Source organism: Carettochelys insculpta, chromosome 2 (genome assembly GCF_033958435.1).
Source record: "Carettochelys insculpta isolate YL-2023 chromosome 2, ASM3395843v1, whole genome shotgun sequence".
Classification (NCBI taxonomy): domain Eukaryota; kingdom Metazoa; phylum Chordata; order Testudines; family Carettochelyidae; genus Carettochelys; species Carettochelys insculpta.
The window spans coordinates 18,100,586-18,123,890 of NC_134138.1; the positions used below are offsets into that span (position 1 = coordinate 18,100,586).

Genomic DNA, 23,305 nt, shown 5'->3' on the forward strand with positions numbered 1-23,305 from the left:
GTAAAAGGGTAGCAGGCGACGGGAGTGGAGCATGCTGACTCTGAACCAATGCCATTGGATAATATGAGGTGATCAGAGCTTAGTCAAACAGAGAGAGTCAGGTTATTTTCATACCTCACCTGGGCTTAAGTCTTGTCAGCGCCAATTGAGTTGTGGTTGGGTTGCATGGCTGGATCAATTGTAGTGCAATAATGAGGTAATATGGCTGTTTTGGAATCAAATCAATAATTTTCACATAAAAAAACATCCTAAGCCAAGCAGTGTTTATGTTTGATTTTTGGTTATGTAAATGAGTTAAAAGGAAAATCTGGTATTAAATTTACAAAGAAGCATCTTCTGTTGTTGACTGCATGTTCATACTTTGTATGAGGTATTAGGTAAGCTATTAGCTTTTAGTATGAAAATCTTGTGAAATCTTATTTTCTCTTTTGTTCTTATGGATTAATTTTAAAAGTAACTATATTTTGTGTTTTTATTCACAAATTTTCATGTACAGTTATTTTCATATGCAGATACAAAAACATTGCCATCACCAGATTTTATTATTGGTAAAACAGACAGTTTAATGTCTGATCCATTTCATGTGTGCAGGTAAATGATTGTTAAGCTACTTTATAGGCTGGGTTGACCTTAACTTGACTCAGAGTTGATCATAATGAGAATAGTAACACAGAGGTAGCAGTGTTAGTCTGTATTGTAACAAAACAAAAACGTAGTCATGTTGCACTTTAAAGACTAACAAAATAATTTATTTGGTGTTGAGCTTTAGTGGGAGAGACCCACTTCTTCAGATCCAGTACAGCACTGTCTCCAGATCTGAAGAAGTGGGTCTGCCCCACAAACACTCATCACTGAATAAATTATTTTGTTAGTCTTTAAAGTGCTACATCATGAGAATCATGGAATCGTAGGGCTGGAAGGGACCTCAGGAGATCATCTAGTCCAGCCCCCTGCTCAACGTCCACTAAGTTATCCCAGCCAGGACCTTGTCAAGCTGGAACTTAAAAACCTCAAGGGATGGAGAATCCACCACCTCTCTAGGCAACTCATTCCAATGCTTCACCACCCTCCTGGTGAAGTAGATTTTCCTAATATCCAACCTACACCTCTACCTCTTTAACTTCAGACCATTCTCCTTGTTCTGCCATCTGACACCACTGAGAACAGTTTCTCACCCTCCTCTTTAGAGCTCCCCTTCAGGAAGTTGAAGGCTGCTATTAAACAACCTGCCGCTGAGTGGCCAGTACACTTAACAATTGCCAAGGCAGATGGTAGTAAAACTGCATACAGGAGGGTGGCAATGTAGGGGCCATTCTTGATAGGGGTACCAGTAGAGGTAAGAAAACCTCGAGCCTGCCAGAGGGTGCCAAAGTCATGCACAACCCCAAAGGCATACCGAGAATCAGTAAAAATAGTGGCAGAGAGCCCCTCGGCTAGAAAGCAGGCACGGGTTAGAGCAATCAGTTCAGCCACCTGGGCAGAGGTCACAGAGGGTAAGGGCGCAGCTTCTATGGTCTCAGAGAGAGAGACCACAGCGTACCCTGCAAGAAGGTGGCCTTGGTCATTTCTGTAACAGGACCCATCAGTGAATAATACCAAGTCAGAGTTAGGGAGAGGTACATCTGAAAGGTCGGGGCGCGGGACAGTGATAGCGGAGACAGTTGCAAGGCAGTCATGGGGTTCACCATCACTAGGTAAAGGAAGGAGGGTAGCAGGGTTTAACCGGGAGCAGCGCTTAATAGTGATATATGAGGCTGAAAGCAGCAAAAGTTCATACCTAGTGAGGCGAGCAGAGGAGAGGTGAGCAGTGTTGCGTTGCAGAAGGAGAGTTTCCACAGAATGGGGAACCATGAGAGTGAGAGGAGAGCGGAGGACAAGGGACTCAGACATCTCGACCAGGCGCGCTGCAGCAGCTATAGCGCGTAGGCAAGGGGGTAAACCCTGGGCTCCAGCACATCCACATCCTTTTTATACTAGGGGGCCCAAAACTGGATACAGTATTCCAGATGTGGCCTCACCAGTGCTGAATAAAGAGGAATAACTACTTCTCTAGATCTGTTCAAAATGTTCCTCCTAATGCACCCTAGTATGCTGTTAGCCTTCTTGGCTACAAGGGCACACTGTTTATTCATATCCGGCCTTTCATCCACCATAACCCCTAGGTATCTTTCCACTGTACTGCTGCTTAGCCAGTCGGTCTCCAGCCTATGACAATGCTTGGGATTCTTCCTCCCCAGGTGCAGGACTCTACACTTCTCCTTGTTGAAATGCATCAGATTTCTTTTGGACCAGGCCTCCAATTTATCCAGGTCACTTTGAATTCTCTCTCTACACTCCAGCATACCTACCTCTCCTCCTAGTTTTGTGTGATCCGCAAACTTGCTGAGGATGCAGTCCAGTCCCTCTTCCAGGTCATTAATAAAGATGTTGAACAACGCTGGCCCCAGAACCAAGCCTTGCGGCACTCCTCTTAAAACCGACCACCATCCAGATATTGAGCCATTGACCACTACCTGTTGGGCCCGACTGTCAAGCCAGCTTTCTATCCATCTTATAGTCCAGGGATCCAATCCATATTTTCTTAACTTATGGGCAACAATGTTGTGGGAGACGGTATCAGAAGCTTTGCTGAAGTCAAGGTTTGTCCCATCCACTGACTTCCCCATGTCTACAGAGCCTGTTACCTTGTCATAGAAGCTAATCTGATTGGTCGGGCAGGACTTGCCCCTGGTGAATCCATGTTGACTACTTTTGATCACTTTCCTCTCTTCCAAGTTCTCCAAAATGTATTCCTTGAGGATCCCCTTCATTATTTTCCCAGGGATTAAGGTAAGGCTGACAAGTCTATAGTTCCCTGGATTGTCCTTCTTCACTTTTTTAAAGATGGGCACTGTGTTTGCCTTTTTCCAGTCATCCGGGATCTCTCCCGATCTCTAAGAGTCTTCAAAGATAATGGCCAAAGGTGCGGCAATGACATTTGCCAATTCCCTCAGAACCCTTGGGTTCATTGAATCCAGACCCATGGATTTGTATACATCTAGTTTTTCTAGATAGCTCAGAACTTCTTCCTTCGCCACAGATAGCAGTCCTCCACCTTCCCATACTGCATTGTCTATGACCGTAGTGTGGGAGTTTGACTTTGTCTGTGAAGACTGAGGCAAAAAAAGCATTGAGTACTTCTCTTTTCTTACATCATCTGTCACTAGGTTACCTCTCTCCTCCAGTAACAGCCCCACATCTTCTCTGATAACTCATTTATTGTTAACATGCCTGTAGAAACCCTTCTTGTTACCCTTCACATCCCTTGCCAGCTGCAGTTCCAATTGTGCTTTCGCTTTCTTGATTACTCCCCAGCATTCTCCAGCCATATGTTTATACTCCTTCTTAGTCAGCTGTCCACGTTTCCATTTCTTGTATGCATCCTTTTTGAGTTTAAGCTAAGTATTTCCCTGCTAAGCCAAGCTGGTTGCCTACCATGTTTGCATTTCTTACTATGCAGAGGGATGGTTTGTTCCTCTGCTTTCAGTAAGACTTCTTTAAAATACTGCCAGTTCTCTTGAACTCTTTTATCCTTCATCTTCGTTTCCCAAGGGATCCTGCTTATCAGCTCTCTCAGGGAGTCAAAGTCTGCTCTTTTGAAATCAAGGGTCTGTATATTACTGCTCACCCTTCTTCCTTTTGTCCGGATCCTGAAATCTACAATCTCATGGTCACTGCAGCCCAGGTTTCTACCCAATTCTGTTTCTCCTACTAGTTCTTTCCTGTTGGTGAGCAGCAGGTCAAGTTGTGCATGGCCCCTGATCAGTTCTCTCAGCACTTATACCAAGAAGTTATCTCCAGCATTCTCCAAAAACTTCCTGGATTGTCTGTCTGCTGCTGTATTTGTCTCCCAACAAATGTCTGGATGATTGAAGTCTCCCATGAGAACCAGGGTCTGTGATTTGGAAGCTTCACTTAGCTGTCTGAAGAAATCCTCATCTGCCTCATCACCCTGATCTGGCAGTCTGTAGCAGACACCAGCTACAACACCACTTCTGTTACTTCTGCATCTAAGCTTAACCCAAACACACTCAAATGGATTTTCTCCCTCCTCATACGGGAGCTCTGAGCAATCATACTGCTCCCTCACATAAAGCGCAACTCATCCTCCTTTTCTGCCCTGTCTGTCCTTCCTAAACAGTTTATACCCTTCCATGACCAGGCTCCAGTTATGTGAATCATCCCACCAAGTCTCCATTATTCCAACCACCTCATACTTCCTTGACTGTGCCAGGGCCTCTGATTCTTCGTATTTGTTCTCTAGGCTTCTGGCATTTGTGTACAAGAATCAGAGAGAAGTGCCTGATGTAAATGGATCTGGGTCTCCTCCCTTTTCAGTCTCTGCTTTTTCTTCTTTATTAGCTTTCCAAAATTCTGTATGTGAAATCCTGCCACATTAAAGTCACGTGGGAGTTTTGCCATTGACTTTATCAGCATCAGGATTTCACCCTATCTATGTAAAACCTCCAGGAGTTTCCAGTTATTTCCTCCTTAATCCCACTACATCAAGCGCTGGACATATTTTAAGCACTGGTTGCAAGTCGAATAACATTTCTGGTTTGAGATTTTCAGCCTCTTGAATGGTGAAACCTTCTATTGTGTCTGTTCCATACCTTTAATATCTTTACTTCAAATATTTACTAACACAATCCAGTGTTGTTCAGTTATTCTACAAAGAAATAGAATGGGTTCAAAAATCACTTCTGTTTCTGTCTTGTCTTCCTGGTTTATGAATTCAGTGGATTTTTTTGTTCAAACTTCAACTCCGCAAGGTCAGTTTAACCAATAAAAAATAAAGTGGGATCCCCCTGTCTCCCCCGCGTCATTCCTCCCAAGAGTGATATGACAGAAAACAATTCAATCATCTAGGATCCTTATGGTTTATAACTAGAAATGAAGCATAGAACCCAACTTTCATTATTTCAATTAGGTAGCAAAAAATTTGTGTCAATATTTTTCTTAGCTGTTTTTATTGGAGTGTCACTTTCAGTATAAAACATTTTCAACTTTTATTAACAAGATTTTGAATGTAAAGAACCTGTTCTGGTTCATGACAAGTTGTAGTGAATGTGTCTTTTCCACTTTCACTTTGGTTCTCTTAGGGTTTTTTGACAGCTTTTTTTAGCAAGCGTTTAAAATTGTTTGAACAAATGAAACATATAGATGATAGAAATCTTTTGCTTGCTACTGATACTTTGTTTTCTGAAAAATGTTTAGCTGCAATAATGCTGCTAAATGTACCAATGGATGACTCTGAAATTGTTGCAGATGGACAGCCTAAGTCTTTATGTTTGAATCAGATCCTGAAATAAAATTAAAAAAAGATACTGAATAATCATTCTCAGGCTTTCTCCCTCTATTATTTGGTTAATCATTTATATTTTTTTCTGTAAGGATGCAGATCAGATTCCAACTTACCAAAAAAGCTAAGACTGACTGTGCTTAGGGTGCACTTAATTTTGGAAAAACAGCAAGGAATCCCCACATAAATGTAAAGACTAACAAATTTATTTGGACATAAGCTTTCATGGGTTAAAAACACTTCGGGGATCTGACAAACCTGACTTCTAAACACCTGTCTTCTAAGAACTTCGTAATTTACAGTCAAATAAATATGCTCGCAGCTATGTTTTTGCAAAGCAGCAATGATGTACACTGGCTACATTAGAGTGTTCTTTCCCCAGTGGTTATCACAAGAAAGATAGCCACTGCTTTAGCGCTTGTGATTAAAAATTGTAAGCCAGGTTTTTTCTGTTGAGCCAGATTTTTGCAAAACTTGGCCTCTAGTGTTACTAAATTGTAACCGATAGGGTTTACAATATTTGGCTGTCGTTATTCCTTTAAGAATCATCTTCATCAAGAAGTCTCATTGATAGATTGCCTTTTCTTATTTAAGTACAGAAAGCTATCTGAACATGTTTTTAACTTCTGTTTCAGGAAAGCAGTTTAAATGTACAGTATGTGACTATACCGCAGCCCAAAAGCCACAGCTCCTACGTCACATGGAACAGCATGTCCCTTTCAAGGTAAGAGAACAAATAAGACATGGTTATTTAATACTAGTGTAGCAATAAAAGGGGTTTCAGGCAACACAACAACATTCAAGGGGGAGATGTTCTATATATGGTGATATAACGTGACATATTTATGTTTGTCTAATGTTAAAAGATTAATTTGACTTGGTATTTAATCATTAAGTGACACTTCGAAGAATAGTAACAGAGAGGTGGCCATGTTAGTCTGTACTCCAAGAAAACAAAGCAGCAGAAATGTAGCACTTTTTAAAAACTAACAAAATGATTTATTCGGTGATGAGCTTTTGTGGGACAGACCCACTTCTTCAGATCAATTTCATTTCCAATAGAGACTGACAATTATAAGGGCCAGACGAATACCCAGAAACCAGCTACTTCAAGATAGGCCCAAGAAGATCAACAACAAAACACCACTCGTCATCACCTATAGCCCCCAACTCAAACCCCTGTAATGCTTCATTAAAAATCTACAACCTATTCTGGATCAGGATGCTACACTCCTGAAGGCTCTAGGTGACAGGCCTCTCCTTTCCTATAGACAACCCTCTAACCTGAGAAAGATTCTCATCAGCCATCACAGGCTACACCACAGTAATACTAGTCCTGGAAGTTTTCCTTTCAACAAACCCCACTGCCAACTTTGTCCACATATTTATTCTGGGGATACCATTACTGGACCTAACCACGTTAGTTACAAGATCAAAGGCCCATTCTTGTACACTTCCAGCAACATTATATATGCTATTATGTGCCAACAATGGCTTGACACTATATACATTGGACAGACTCGGCAAAACCTTTCCCAAAGGATAAACTGACACAGAGCAGACATCAAGAAACTCAATACACATAAGCCAGTCAGTGAACACTTCAGTGGAGTGGGTCATTCTCTTAAAGACCTGAGAAATTGTGTCCTGCAACAAAAAGAATTTAACGACAGATTAGAGTGAGAGATTTGTGAGTTAGAGTTCATATTCAAATTCGACATATTAACATGTGATATGAACAGAGACATTGATCACATCACGCATTACAAGGACTGCTTCCCTTCCTTTATTGCTCTTAATTATCTCAGACAGGACAATTAAAATCCCTCTCCCTCTCACCCCCTTCCTTCAATCCTATTTGATTTGTTAGTTTTTATTGCAATTTTTTTTCTTTTTCGTCCTCTCAACTTATATATCTCAGTCTGTATTGGAAATGAAATTGACCTGAAGAAGTGGGTCTATCCCACAAAAGCTCATCACCAAATAAATTATTTTGTTAGTCTGTAAAGTGCTACATTTCTGCTGCTTTACTTTGAAGAATGCAATTCAAACTGTGCAACAACATGATGGAATCATTTTATTTAAGAAATTTATATTTAATTTCTTTTTCTAAAAATGTATTTTTTACTTCAAAAAGGTGTGACTATTTTAAATTTGTGTTAAAGTAAGAAGGTGTCTTCCATAGGTTATTATTCACTGCTCCGGTTAGCTCTTGTTTTTTTTTTTTTTTGAGAGAGAGAGAGAGAGAGAGATGGCCACATACAGTAAACTGTATCTTAATTGGCATTCTCTCTTCTGGAACTCTCAAATAACTGGCATTTTAACCATAAGAAATTTCAGTTATATTTTCTGTAAGTACAGTATAGTGAAAGTAAATACAAATACATACAGCAAATACAGTATGGGTGTGTCTACCCTAGCTCCCTACTTCGAAAGAAGCATGGGAAGTAGGTTGTTGGGAGATTATTAATGAAGTGCTGCGGTGCATACATAGCACTTCATTAACCTAATTCTCTCCTGCGGCAACTTCGAATTTTGAGGAGTAAAAGGACTTCGAAGTTGCCTGGGCACTTCGAAGTACCAGCGGGTTAGCCATGGCTGCACGTGATCTGGCACTTTGAGTTGAACACTTTGAAATTGCTGCAGAGGAGAATTAGCTTAATGAAGGTGTTGCATATGCACTGCAGCACTTCATTAATAATCTCCCGACACCCTACTTACCATGCTCCCTTCCAAGTAGGGGGCTAGTGTAGACACAGCCTATAAGTTTACAGTGTATGATACTATTGTTGTTGGCAAATAAAGTAATTTGCATACAGTTTTGTTTCTTCTTAATATCATATCTTGTTTTTCTTTACTCATGCATTACTAGGTATACCTCTCTATTATTCAGAATATTTGAATATCTGGCAACCTCCTGGTCCTGAGTTAATAGATATGAAAAAGTTTACTACAGTAGATTATTTATTTCTTGTCAAAATAGGATTGGGAAAATGAAATCTAAAACAATGTCTATCAGACCATCTAAAGCAGGTATCAGCAACCTTTCTGAGGACCTTTGGACCTCTGTGTACGGTCTGAGTGCCAGTAATACAGTGAGGTCATGATATTCGTGAGTGCAATATTCACAAATTCAATTATTCATGAATGCCACTTCCCCGGGGCTGTGTGAGGGAGGTGGGAGCGCCAGCAGCAGCCGCTTCTGTGGAGCTCTGGGAGGGGAAGATTCAGGGCTTTATGGCTTAGATCCTGGTTGGTAGCATTAGCTGGTCTTTTGTTAATCCACAGGTGACATGGCTTTGAGCATGCTCCCAGCTGCATGGGGATGAAGGGGGTGGGGCTAGAGCTCCTGCCTCATGTGATGATGAAAATCAGCTCGCATGCTGACCCCTGATCTAAAATGTGTCTCAGAAGTAAACTTGTTAGTCTACCAGTGAAGTGCTTAGATTGGCTGTCAGTTCATATTAATAAAACATAGTATTATTTTATTTAATCCTAAATATTAAAGTGTCTTTTAGTGTGGTAGAATATGGTGTCATGAATATAGAGGCTGCTATATTCAAAGAATGAGTAAACCTCTAAGCTATTCTACAAAAAAGTTACTGTATGCATTTGTTCATAAGCTGCTTTTGCTTGATTAAAAAGAAGAAGAAGTGAATCAGAGTGAGGGTTGGCTCATGAACAGTTTGCTAAACTTTAGGTTCCAGCTTGTCAGGGTACGCTTCTGGAGCTCCCAGATGTTGTGAATACCTGGCGCATCGGCAGGCCCAGATCCCCTTAACTCCTGTGGCTGTTCCTGGCTAATGGGTGCAGTGGGAAGCAGTGCGGTCTGAGGGATGTGCCAACCGCTACCAGTTGGGCAGGAACGATGACTTACAGACACTGGGAACTGCAGGGCTCTGTGACTGCTGATATGTCAGGTAAACAAAATGCCCCAGTGGCTTGCCCTGATGGGCTGAAATACGGGGTTGGCTCATTCATGAGTCAGGGCAATTTTAGATTTTTGAGTATTACTTTTGGGGGAGAAAGGGGCCAGCTTATAAAGAAAGGAACAGGCTAATGATTGAGTATATATGGTATATTTTTTAACTCGTCATCGTTTGGTACATAATGACTTATTTTGCTTCTTTAAAGTAACATGCCTTTTATCATTTATATCAAGAACCAACATTATGCTTGCTGCCTGTCTCAAGCAGAAGTTAATACAGTCCCTGGCCCAGAGTTTTTTAAGTTAATTCCTCCCTATTTCCTTGAACAACCATCACTAGGGAAACTAATTGAGGCTACAGAGATTAGAGTGCTGACCCATGTATTAGGCCTTAGCATTCTATCATCAGCGTCCACCTGCCTTACCAACTTTTTTTCCCCTTACTCCCTCCCTCCTTGTAGGATGCACTTGCCTCTTTACACTCTAGTTTGCCCCTTGGGTGGTCTTGTAGGGTCCTCTTTCTGGGTCATTCAGTCTTCCATCCACAGAAATCATGTTTTAAGGATGTAGGCTATCTCCATAATTCAGTCTTACCCCACAGATTTTCACAGTATTCATAACCAGCAGGCTTATAGTTGGAACAAAGTCTGGACACCATGTATGAAGCAAGCAAGAGTGTTTATCACACACAGTGCTGGTAGAGTGTCACTTTGCTTGTTAGGCTCAGTGAACACCATCAGACAATAGGTTATAATTGATTATATAGGATGCTGACTGTCGGGGAGGAAACGATGACATGGGTGTTATTCAAGCCTGGATAAGTTTTAGCGGCAAGATGAAATGAACACAATAAGCCAGTAGTCTAAAAAGATTACATAGTACCCCTGCCCATAGCTTACAGAACACCTTATCTCTAGCACAGGTGGTTTTCCTTAACAAGTTACTTAAAGCAGACATCTAATGGCAACTATTTGTCTGATTGGATTAATGATGCATCTACAGGAGTAATGATGGCGCCTTCACACTGGCATATCCAGGGGTGCATTATCTAGATGATTAAAGCAAAAGCCATTAACAGCATATAGCACTTGCACATTTGTTTTCATGTACCTGCCTGGGATAGCAGATGAGGGAAAGCCATATCTCTGTTTTCATATGTAGGGCCTCTCCTTTGAATGTGGTTGCTGGGGCAACTATCCCTCCCTCCAAACTCCAAGGCCCTGTCTGAGTTGGGACAACCTTCCCTGGGTCTGAGGAGTGAGGTGAGGGGGGATCATGGGGGTGGCTTTCCACTCATGCTAACTGTGTTTCTGTATTACAAGATTATGGGCCTACTCCAGACTTTAGGATTCGAATGGGGGTCTTTAGCAGAATACCATGGCCTGTCTCAGAAATTTTCATCCTACACTTTTTCTCTTTATCTTCTTCCCCCTTGTCTTCAGGTTGGATGTGTTGTTGTCTCTTGTTCTTCTTCTTCCCTAGCGCCTCTGGTTCTCACAATCCCACAAATTAACCTGCTGGGTTCCAAACTTCCTCACCATTCCTGCAGTGTAGGCTCTGAGGACCATTCACCTCCTGGGAATGACCTCAGAGAGCTCTTCTTCCCCAAGCCTGGTTCTAGCTTTTCCCCTTTCTTGCTCTGGAGTGGTTTTATATTTCTCCTGGCTTGTATCTTTTGTCTACGTGGTCTGATTCTATTAATTCGGGGCCTTCTTCCTTATTTTCTCTTGTTTTACCCAAATCGATACATTCTGCCCCCGCACAAGAGACTACAGTAGGGCTTCAATAAAGCCCCCTGGATCAGTAAATATCCCAAGACAATATCAATGTGTCAGTAGTCCCCCTTAGGTGTCTCCTTCCTACCTTTACTGGACATTGGAGCTGCGTCTACACATGCACTCTACCTCGAAGTAGTGGCGCCAACTTCGAAATAGCGCCCGTCACGGCTACACGTGTTGGGCGCTATTTCGAAGTTAACTTCAACGTTAGGCGGCGAGACGTTGAAGTCGCTAACCCCATAAGGGGATGGGAATAGCGCCCTACTTCGACGTTCAACGTTGAAGTAGGGAACGTGTAGACGATCCGCGTCCCACAACATCGAAATAGCGGGGTCCGCCATGGCGGCCATCAGCTGAGGGGTTGAGAGATGCTCTCTCTCCAGCCCCTGCGGGGCTCTATGGTCACCGTGTGCAGCAGCCCTTAGCCCAGGGCTTCTGGCTGCTGCTGCTGCAGCTGGGGATCCATGCTGCATGCACAGGGTCTGCAACTAGTTGTCGGCTCTGTGTATCTTGTGCTGTTTAGTGAAAGTGTGTCTGGAAGGGGCCCTTTAAGGGAGCGGCTTGCTGTTGAGTCCGCCCTGTGACCCTGTCTGCAGCTGTTCCTGGCACCCTTATTTCGATGTGTGCTACTTTGGCGTGTAGACGTTCCCTCGCAGCGCCTATTTCGATGTGGTGCTCCCCAACGTCGCCGTTCAACGTCGACGTTGCCAGCCCTGGAGGACGTGTAGACGCTATTCATCGAAATAGCTTATTTCGATGTAGCGTGCACGTGTAGACGTAGCCTGGGTGATTTCCTTTTTATCCTGCCCCGATAGTTCTATCCATCTACAGAATTCTGCAAACTTGCATTGCATCTTAGCGCATTCCTGTTTCATTTCCAGCTTTCCATGCTGACAGAGCACTATTCCTTTGTTTCATAAAGGAAGTTCTTTTACCTTCTCCCTTTTCTTCTTGGAGCTCTGGACCCTTAGGTAACCAGACCTCGTTTCTGGGAAAATTGGCCTCTAGGAACTCTTCAAAGAGCTTAATTGCAGCCTTCAGCAGTTGGAGCGGTGCCTCCTCACCCAGTCTCTATTATGCTCTAGGTACTTCTGTAGAAATTGATCTACTATCCCTAGGCTCATATTTTTACCCACAGTTAGAAGGACAGGTAGCCTATACTCGCAGCTTTTGCACATATGTCCTGGGCAGCGTCCCTCAAGCCAATCTAGTGACCCAAAATTTTTGCTGGTACTTCTCAGTAAAGAGCCTCACCCACTCTAAATTGTCTGTCTTCATAATGCCCTATTCCTGAGCCTATTCCTCACTCAGGGTGTTGTAAGCTGTCTGAGCTTCCTTTTTGAGGTAGGTTGCCAGCCCTGGAGGACGTGTAGACGCTATTCATCGAAATAGCTTATTTCGATGTAGCGTGCACGTGTAGATGTAGCCTGGGTGATTTCCTTTTTATCCTGCCCCGATAGTTCTATCCATCTGCAGAATTCTGCAAACTTGCATTGCATCTTAGCGCATTCCTGTTTCATTTCCAGCTTTCCATGCTGACAGAGCACTATTCCTTTGTTTCATAAAGGAAGTTCTTTTACCTTCTCCCTTTTCTTCTTGGAGCTCTGGACCCTTAGGTAACCAGACCTCGTTTCTGGGAAAATCGGCCTCTAGGAACTCTTCAAAGAGCTTAATTGCAGCCTTCAGCAGTTGGAGCGGTGCCTCCTCACCCAGTCTCTATTATGCTCTAGGTACTTCTGTAGAAATTGATCTACTATCCCTAGGCTCATATTTTTACCCACAGTTAGAAGGACAGGTAGCCTATACTCGCAGCTTTTGCACATATGTCCTGGGCAGCGTCCCTCAAGCCAATCTAGTGACCCAAAATTTTTGCTGGTACTTCTCAGTAAAGAGCCTCACCCACTCTAAATTGTCTGTCTTCATAATGCCCTATTCCTGAGCCTATTCCTCGCTCAGGGTGTTGTAAGCTGTCTGAGCTTCCTTTTTGAGGTAGGGTACAATCTGAACAGTCAACATTTCTTTACCTCTTATGTGGCTAGTCGCAAATGTTACCAGGAACTTAGCCTAGTCATCAGTTGGGCCCCCCATGTTGCATATTTTGCATAGTGTCGCTCCTTGTACTGATTGTGTCAAAGGGACTCACCACCTTCTGTAACAACTGGGGTTGCACCTGCTCCCTAATGACTTCCTACAGTTCCTCTGCTGGTCTTCCTGCCACACCAGAAGGGGCTGTCTTTCGAGATGGTATGAGTCTGGAAGGTGTGCATTGTCTTTTGCTGCTTCTTCTGTCAAACACTTAGAGAGTCTACTCTGTATCCAGGCACTAATCTTCATAGTGGCTCCTCCTCTCCCTCTCCTCCCAATAAATTTTTAAGCACCACCTGTGTAAAGGTCCTATACAAGCCCCCACTTGTTTTAGGGCATATGTTTGTCCCATCCTTGATCACCACAGAAACCACTCAGACTCCCTTCTTGTAGTGTTCACGTTGTATAATTCATTCAAGTCCCATCCACCAGCCCTGTAAAGCACAATGCAACCTGTAATTTTGTACGTTTTAAAGAAATTTTACAGCACATTTGCAACATTTCAGAAGACACGTACATCAAGCTTGGCTATTCACTCCTTCTTCCGTACTCAAGAAGTATTGTACTTGCCAGTAAAATAACAAGAAAATCAATGAGTTGTGAATATCCTCTCTGAAGTTTTCACAGTGAATCTTTTAGTACAGATTGATTTACTGTCGTGTAGTGTGCCTAAGTGCTGGACAGTTTTATGATTGTAGGATACATTCAGGCATCAAATGTAGGCAAATAAAAGTATATAGGTTCCTATTGTTTTTCATCATCAGTTCACACAGAACAAAACATACTATGAGATTTTTTAAAAAGAAAAATAAACAGTGGATTTTCCCTGCCAGTTACATTAGTGTTTGGTCAGAGCATCCATTTACATATTTTGAAGACTACCTGGGCTCCCTGTGTAGCCTCGTATTCAAAGTCTGAGTGATACTGAGTACACTAAACCTTTGACTTTATGGACCCCAATTTAGTGGACTTCAGGAACAATAGGGGACTGCTGGCAGACATCTGTTGTTCCCAAAGGCCACTTCGTTGGTGCTCATAAAATCTTAAATCCCAACCCCAAGCCCTGCAAAAAACTAAGGCAATTTACCAGAGCCACTGGAGCCACCACTGCTGTGGCTGGAGAGGTTGTTACTTCTAACCACCATGGTCCACCGCAGCTGAACCCTCCACTGTGGCCTGGATCACCACTGCTGGAGCCACCATGCACTCCTCCCAGAGGCAGGGCATGTGTGGCAGCTCTGACGTCAGCAGTAGCTCCTCCAGCTGCATAGTGAGACAGCTCTGGGCTCTTCCAGCCATGTGGCAGGGCCACTCCAGCCACCACAGCAGCAGTCTCTGGTGACTCTAGCCACAGCAGTGGATGGTAGACTCTTCTGGCACCAGTGAGTTGTGGGCGTTTTTTTTTTTTGGTGGGGGTACCGGAACTGGGGCTAGGGGAGCCTGGCGGGGTGGGTGGGCAGTAAACCCTTGTATTTAATGGAGCTTTGGGTTTAACAGACACCCCTCCCCCATTAGTCCTTTAAATCAAGGGTTTACTGTAGTTACTTTTTCTGTAATTAATGTTAGCGGTATACTTCTCAAGTGGCTTTGTGATCTTAATGCTCCTTTTGACTAAAGGAACAACAATATTAATTACTATTTCCTGTTGCGTTTTTCCCCAAATAAATTTTTATTGAAATTATACAATAGCAGAATATTTTCACTGATGTCTAGAGGACTGTTCAAAAAAAATTCCCAACCCCTTTTACTTCACAGAAGATATTGTGTGGATCCAGTTGCAGAGCCGTAGCTGGTTTCTTCTGTTTTCCATGTAGATTTTTCACACAGCAAATGGAGACCAAAAAGGTTTTAAAACAGTCACATTTTTCTATTGTAAAACTCAAATCACTAGCAAGGGGCTTGTGTGCAAATGTGCCAGAAACTACTTTTAATTCATTTTTTTTATATATTAGACCCATGGTGTTCAACCAGTTCTGAAGTGGCTACTGCTACAGTGAACTAGCCACATCATTCTGAAAATATATTTATTGTTCAAGCTAACTAGCCACACTCAACCAGCCCAGCAAGCACAGGTAACTAGTATGTTGAACACCATGGTTTAGATATTAGAAGATTTACCCAGTGTTGGTCTGGTCCTTAACTCAATTAGTTTTTATTGTTTTTCATTGCTCTGCAGCGGGACTAGGGACAAGGCTGGGAACGAGGGGATCAGGTTCTTCAGGTTGTCCCTGAGAGAGAAGATTACCCCAGCTGTCTCTCACAGCAGAAGTTGGGACCAGATAAGACATATCTCTCCATGCTGCTGCAGAACAGCCAGCAATGTTCCCTTGTGACTTGGGGAGTGGGGGAGCTTCAGCCTTTTCCCTCATTCTTCACTAAAAGAGCGCCAAGAGGGTGGAAAGAGGGAAGCTCCAGGCTGTGACAGTTACAGGGGATGGGGGTGCCCCCAGACAGCCGCCTGGTGATTGTCTCTTATTTTTGTAAGCCTTTATAGGAAGCAGCCCCATTGCAGGGACATCCCATTTTCCTGGCACAACCAAACCTTTATCATACTTTAAGTTACTATAAGAGGAATCTCTGTACCCAATTTGGTGGTCTTAGCTCTCACCATTTAGCAGGAGTTCTTGAACAAATGCGACAGACAGACAAACACACGGACAGGGAGACACACACACACAAACTCAAGTATATAGTAGATAATAAGTTGATGGTAACCCTTTAGGCAGTTCAGTCTCTTAGAATATGCAAGTCGCATATACTCAGTTGATTAGAATTATTTTGTTTAAGTTTACTTATCCCTTGTCAGTGAGGCATTGAACTCTGGTAAACAGGCTTTCAGATGCACACACAATACTGATTCTTAAGGAATGAGATTTCTTGGTCTGTTGTCACAGTCAAAAGAATTCATATTATTCACTGCAGACTTTTATCTATATCTGGCCCTTTCTATAACAAGAGAATAATACATTTCCCACCATTGATCATACCAGCTCAATCCTACCAGAGTTTGCAGTGTTGGGAGCCACAGTGTGGTACAACTGCTGGTGTTAAGATGTTATGAAATTTTGCCTAAAGCAGATAGTCTAGGGATGGGCAAAATACCACCCGCAAGCTGGATTTGGCCTGCCTAGCATGAGTTGAGCTTCATTCCCTCTTCCTTGCTATGTCCTGCATCCGAGCTGCTCCCAGGATCCTTTGAGTTGAGGGGAGGACTGGGGAAGTGCAGATATGTCAGGAAGTCCCCTGGCCCTGTACCTGATCTCTGCAGAGCAGGAGTCAGTAAGAAGGACGCACTGGAGCTATGAATGGTGACCAAGACGAGTGCTTCTCCAGGAGTCAGGGCAATGTTCCAAAGATTTCTCTAGTAGCCGGGTTGCACACACACATGCTCTCTTTCTCTGCAACACACCCAATGTCTGTTCCACACGCTGTCTCCCTTCTTCACATACACACACACACATATACATGGCTGTTGTACATGCACTGTCCCAGTCTGTGTCACACAGTTTCTACGCCTCACATGCACATACACACACATCTGTGTCACATAAACACACAGAATTTCTCTCTTGCCCCCAGTTCCTCCCCATCTGCCTGAGACCCTGCTCCTTCCAGGGCCCCAGATCTGGCTCTTACAGCTTCACAAAATTCATGGATTGTCTCCCCACCCCTGAGATAGATCAATGTTGTTTTCAGAAACTCCTGCAGCGAGCAGATGCTGTTCTTTCTGTATTTGGGTTCCTAGCATTGCAAACAGTGGTGAAGCTACTGACAAGCTACAAAGACTGACAACAGCAGCAAGTTTTCAGAAAAATTCCCTACTGCTGATAGAGTGTATTTGTGTGTATGTCTTTCTTCCTTGCACTCCCATCCCTTCAGACACCTGGCTTGTCATATTCCCTACTGAGCTGAATACTGTAAGTTGTTATAACTAATTGCTTATCATGTTTCAGAAGATGACATCACATTCTATCCATACTATTGATTACACTTAGACAAGTTTGGAATAGTTGCCCCAAATTTAAAGAGCTGGTTGTTACTCAGAATACTTTTGACAGGCTAATTAGCATAATTAGCACAGCAAACATACAAGTGAAATGATTAAATGCAGAGAGTAGGCTACTGAGAAAGCTCTTTTTAATTACCTAGAGAAATACAGGTGAAAGCTCTGTTCTCTCTTTGCCACTGTGTTGCAGATCAAATAGATTTCATCCATTGCTAATTAGTATACAATGACTAATTAACTTTTTGAAGCTGATTGGCTGTTTTACAATTGGAAAAAGACTTTAATATGTTTTCCTTTCAAAATCATGTGAAATACTAAATTTGGAGCTGATGCCTATTAGAAGAACTCCCCTGAGCATTAATATAGTTCAATGTTTTAAGATTTATTTTAAAATTTTAAAAGTTCCGGCAGCGCACTAAATCATCTGAACTCCCCATATTTTTATTCTATATTACCATAGAGAGAATGCATTTAGAAGTTGCCATTTGTTTAAATAGCTCTTTAAAAATGAGGCATACAATACAATTATACTGTTTCTATTTTATTACAAGGTTTACTGAAATTTCCCCACCTACTTTGTAAATGTACATGTGTAATACTAGCAGTTGTACTGCTTCCTGCCAGTCAGGCCCCAGCTCTCTTCCCCCCAACCCCCCCCCCCACTGTCCTTGGAGAGGGGAGGCTGGTTTGGGCCATGACTTCCAGCCCCCCTCACCTGTCCCTGAGTTGGGGGGCTGGGTCAGGCTGTGACTCCTGCCCTCCTCCCTGCCTGGCCCTGGGTTGGAAGGGCTAGGTCAGGCTGCAGTTCCCACCCTGCTGCCTATTTCTGGGGGAGGGTGTAAGGAGGCTGGGTCAGGCCGTGGCTCCCACCCCCACTTGCCTTTCTTCTAGGAGATGCAGGGGTGAGAGGCCATGTCAAGCCACAGATCCCAGCTCCCACCACCTGTCCCTCGGGCTGGGGGCAGTGTGGGCTGCGGCTGGCTGCCTGGCCTTTGCCCTGAGGCTAGAGCCAGGCCATGGTGCTGGGCCCATCCCCAGGTTGAGCCAATGGGGAAAGGAGGTGCAATGTGATTTGGGAGCTGGGACCAGGGTCAGCTGGGCATATTGCCCAACTACTGTTTGAAGCTGGGGGGTAGTGTTCATGGCCCCAGTATGGGAGGCGGTAATCTGGGCAGTATGGGGTTCTTAGGCACAGTGTGTAGAGGTGGTGATGGTCCCTGGAGGGTTCGATGTGGGGTGGGAAGGTAGGGCAAAGGACTAGGGAGGCATTTACCCTCCCAGTGGCCAGCAGCATGGATACCCCTGACTCCCTGTGGCCACTGTGTTCTTGGTGTGGTTGCCCCCAATGTTCACTTTGCAGAATCTCTGTTTCCTGTGGTCACTGCTCCCATGGTGAGTCTGTATATTGTCTCTCCTCTTCATGCCCCCTATTCCAGAAGACTGTGGCATTTAGGTCACTTCCCACTTTCCAGGTACAACCAAACCCTCACCTTGGTTTACATTAGGGTAAGAGGAAGTTGCATACCAAATTTGATGATCATAGATCATACAGGTTAAGAGGAATTCTTGAATAAAAGTGGCACAGACAGACGGACACACTCTCTAAAATATAGAAATGAGTTTGTTACTGGCATCCTTCTACCCTTCCCATATATTGTCTTTCTAAAAATGTAAAGTTAATAGTTAATGCTAAATGCCAGGGTGAGCATATGAAAAATAATGGCTCTAATTTTCAAAATTATGTGCCTAATGTTTGGCACATAAATAGGGATTTGGGTGCCTAAGTAAAAAATTTAGCTGTATAACTTAGTGTACTATAGCTAAACACTGAGACAAATAAGTATGTCTGTAGAGTCTTTCCTTTGTGGCTCCGCAATGGGGTTTATAATACTGTTGTTAAAGAGTGAGTAGTCTGATGACTGAGTAGCCCTCAAAATTTCTGTCAATTACTCAGCTAATCTCCCCACACTCTACCGCTCTCCTTTTAAAAGGCTGAGCTGGCATGCAGCCTGGCTGAGGTTCTGTCCTCGCTATGGGGCTTGGGTTCCCATCTCCCCATGCCTCCCCTGCTCCTTTGCATGTAAATTTTAAATGCAAAGTGGGGAGGAGGGACAGAAGCTGATCCAGCCTATCTGCTGGCTCAGGCTTTTAAATGCAGTGCGGCAGTGGGGGAAACTGCCTGATCCCTGTGCAAGCAGAAATAGAGGCTGAGCCAATCACTCCCTATCTACTTGGCTGAGGGAGGGAGATGCTTATCGATTAGTTGTGTAACCAGATACTCAATTACATCCCTAGTTTACAAAGCCCCTTGCTACAGCCAAGTTGGTGGAAAGACTGGAGCATTACTGAGCTAGGAAAGCTCCACTTCTCAGTCACTGCTGAATATGCTCCTAAGGAAAGAAGCAGTATAAAGTGAGCTCCAGAAATTCAGGTAGGGAGGAGGAGAGAAGCCATTTCCTGGACAAGCACTGCTCTGCAACAGTAGAAGAAGCTCTTACTGAAGTGATCCAGTATGAGTCTTTCCCTCTACTTTTTAACATCATCCTAAAGGTAGGAAGAACCACGTGCAGAGGCACCAGAGAGTTAGTTTCATTCATTCTCAGATTCAGGGGTTTGAGCAAAGGATTATACCAAAACAGCAGCCATGCACCACACTGAGACATCCAGTATGGTAGGAAGTGTCCCAAGGTAAGGTGAGCAGGAGATGGGTTGAACCTATGTCTGGGTGTGTTACCATGCTTTCAAGGGTTTGGGTCAGGTCTTGCTGAATAAGGAAAACCTACATCTCCCATCCACCCCAGAGTCCTCTATGGTTGTCCCTTAGATGGGCAGAACTAGGGGATTTCTTAAAAGGAGATTGACCCAACTGAACTCTCTTCAAGATACATTGACTTAAAATAGAGACTGGAGAGGGAGGCCCTGCCAATGGCCTGCTGCCCAAACAGTCCCTTCTACAGGTTTTGAAGACCCTTTACAAGAATTAAGCCTCACAGCATATCTCTGATATAGGTAAAAGCACAGCAGTTCTACACTATAGTTACCCATGTGAAGAGAAGAATACTGCATCCAATTGGAAGTGCAGGTGTACTGCAGGCAAAAAAAAAAGTATCTAGTGAATTTTCTAGAGCTTTGGGCCTAATGCTTTCTCCCTTGCATAAAGCACTATGGGAATACAACATTTCTAGACTCATCTTCATTAGACTTCAGAGCAAACATTAATTAGTTGCAAACATTAATTAGTTTAGCCTCACAAAACCACTATTAAGTAGTAATGTCTTCATTTTATAGATGGGAAAACAAGGTACAGAAGGCGAGATCCTCACCCCACTGAGACCTAATGTACATTTGAAAGTGTTGCTAGAGCAGTGTACCAGCAAATCCCTCTTTGTATTTTTTGGGGGTTTCTTTTGGCCAGTACTCCGTATGAAGATTCAGCAAGCAATATAGCCTGTTATGGCAAAAGAACTCCTATGCTAATGTAACTGGATCTGTGGTAGGGCTTTTGCCGGTAGAAATGTTGGAAAGAATTGGTCCCCTAACAGCCATTTCTACACTGGCAAAAATTTCATGTAGACCTTGGTATATGGCTGTTTTGTACCAGTGTTTTTAAATGATTTCCATCATATAAAAGACTTACATCTGTGTGCAATGGCTTTCAGCACCCCCGCTATAAAAACTTATTCCAAAGCCACCGTTTTTCACTTCTCTGGAAGCTGTTAGCCTTTCTCAACTGGTTAGTGTACTATTTAGCTGACATTCAGGAATCTCCCTGTGAATTAGGACTGCAGTAGCAGCTCAGACATCTCCCCCCATCTAGAGATGAACAGAAATGAGGTGCAAAGTATTACAGGGCAGAATATATTAAATTTATACTTAAGAAATATGCCACTGAATTTTCAGAGCATTCATTTCATTGCTGTACATTTTAATAATACTAAAAATGCTTATTGCCTACATTGTGAGTTCCTTAATGCTTTCAACCTGTTTTACAATAGGCTTGTAATTTTATAGACATTTCCAAAACAAAACCTAAATACCGTTTTTATGAATAAAAATACATTTTAGTTACAGGACTGGACTCAAATTACTCTTCTACCTCTTTCCCCTTTCAAATCAAAGGTATATATTGCCTAGTAGTAGTCAGAGACCCTAATCCTACAAAAAAAATGGAATTGCTCGAGGAGTAATTTGAATAATCAGATCTGTAATTACCAATTGTGGGAAATAATTACTGCAGTGCATGGTGTAGGAGTTTATACTTGTGAAACAGTGTTGCGAGGCTACATACTTTTTTTAATCGCTTACTATAATGTCACACTTTCTCTGAGTTAGCTAGAACATACTTGTGTGTTGGTTTGAAAGGTTTGCTCCTGTAATAAATCAAACATATATGTGCCCTAACAAATGTGAACTCTCTTGAATTTTGGGGAAGGTTGAGTCTGAATACTGCAGCTTGGACACATCTCTACAGAAAGCAGACTGTGTGACCAATTGTAACTCTCCCTTTTTCTGCTAGCCTTTCCGTTGTGCACACTGCCATTATTCCTGCAATATATCTGGTTCCCTGAAGAGGCATTACAACAGGAAACATCCCAATGAAGAATATGTTAATGTAGGTACGGGTGAACTTGCTGCAGAAGCCCTTATCCAGCAAGGTAAATTTCCAGTTAAAAGCAGCATGTCTGACTGTTTATTTCCACTGTTGGAAAAAAGGTTGATTTGAAGGTGAATGTTGAGCTGTGAATGGCACAGTTTAATTGCATGTGTGAAAAAAGTATTTCCTTTTCTAGATTCTGAGAACCACATTGTGAATTCACTGACTGTTCCTTGTTCTTAAGTTATGAGACAGGGTGAATAGTTCTCATTCTGCCTTCGCCACGGCACTCATTTTGTATATTTTTATTAGGCCCCTTCTTATTCATTTCCTTTCTTAGGTAAACAATCCCAATCTTTTCCATCTCTTTTCAAATGAGTAATCAGCTGATAAATTTTCCTGATAATTCTGAAAGATTGAGCTCATTGTGAGTGGAGAACTGAGACTAAGTGGCACCAAATGAATCCCCCAGGGAACAAGCTAAGAACCATAAATGTGCAGATTCTTGTGTATGGTGGGTGCTTTACCCTCACCCTAAAGGAAACATATTCAAAGCATTGAATCAGGTTTTTAACCATTTGTCTCCCATGGATTTAGTGGAAGTATTTCCAAAGGCACATTCGGTTCACTTTCAGTTGAAGTGCCTCACTTCCCTTTATGTCTTTGAATCGCTTCCCTTTTAATGACCAAGGCCGTGTCTACACGTGCCCCAAACTTCGAAATGGCCACGCAAATGGGCATTTCGAAGTTTACTAATGAAGAGCTGAAATGCATATTCAGCGCTTCATTAGCATGCGGGCGGCCGCGGCACTTCGAAATTGACGCGCCTCGCCGCTGTGCGTCTTGTCCAGACGGGGCTCCTTTTCGAAAAGACGCCGCCTCCTGCGAAGTCCCCTTATTCCCATCAGCTCATGGGAATAAGGGGACTTCGAAGTAGGCGGGGTCCTTTCGAAAAGGAGCCCTGTCTGGACGAGACGCACGGCGGCGAGGCGCGTCAATTTCGAAGTGCCGCAGCTGCCCGCATGCTAATGAAGCGCTGAATATGCATTTCAGCGCTTCATTAGTAAACTTCGAAATGCCCATTTGCGTGGCCATTTCGAAGTTTGGGGCACGTGTAGACGTAGCCCAAGTGTGCTGCTGTTGGGTTTAGAAACTTCTCCCTCATCCTCTGAGCAAGTGGGGTAAAAATATGGTTGATTTTCATGTACAAATGGATTCTGAACTCGTGATGCTTGAAATAGAAGTCAGTTCCGTTCTCAGACAACTGTCTTGGTTTCCAAAGGGGAATTTAATGGTCTTTGTTGGCCTTGATGGCCAATTAATACTAGTGAAAACTGAGTACCCTGGACTCTTCCTTGCTGCTGCAGTTGAGTTGCATTGTATAACCTGCTATGGGACAGCAAACCACAAATTGGAGAAAGTAGGAAATGTCTGACATTAAAGATTAACCCTGAGAACGAAAGCCAAAATCCAGGGGCGAGAGAATTGAGGTTATACATCAATGTTCATAGCATGAAATAATTCTGTTTTGTTGCCAATTTTTCTAAATTTAAAAGTTGCCATTCATTCAATT

General features: G+C 43.1%; 1 protein-coding gene across 2 annotated transcripts in view; it reads left to right on the forward strand.

Moving 5' to 3' along the window:
- ZFAT (zinc finger and AT-hook domain containing) overlaps positions 1-23,305 on the forward strand; it is a 188,457-nt gene that overhangs the window by 139,564 nt on the left and 25,588 nt on the right. For both annotated transcript variants that reach the window (XR_012644333.1, XM_074986624.1), the window contains exons 11-12: positions 5,977-6,065; positions 21,655-21,793. Coding sequence is in view for 1 of the 2 variants with exons in the window: in XM_074986624.1 (XP_074842725.1) it covers positions 5,977-6,065; positions 21,655-21,793 (228 nt within the window). In the remaining variant the exon portion in view is untranslated. The remainder of the gene's footprint in view (positions 1-5,976; positions 6,066-21,654; positions 21,794-23,305) is intronic.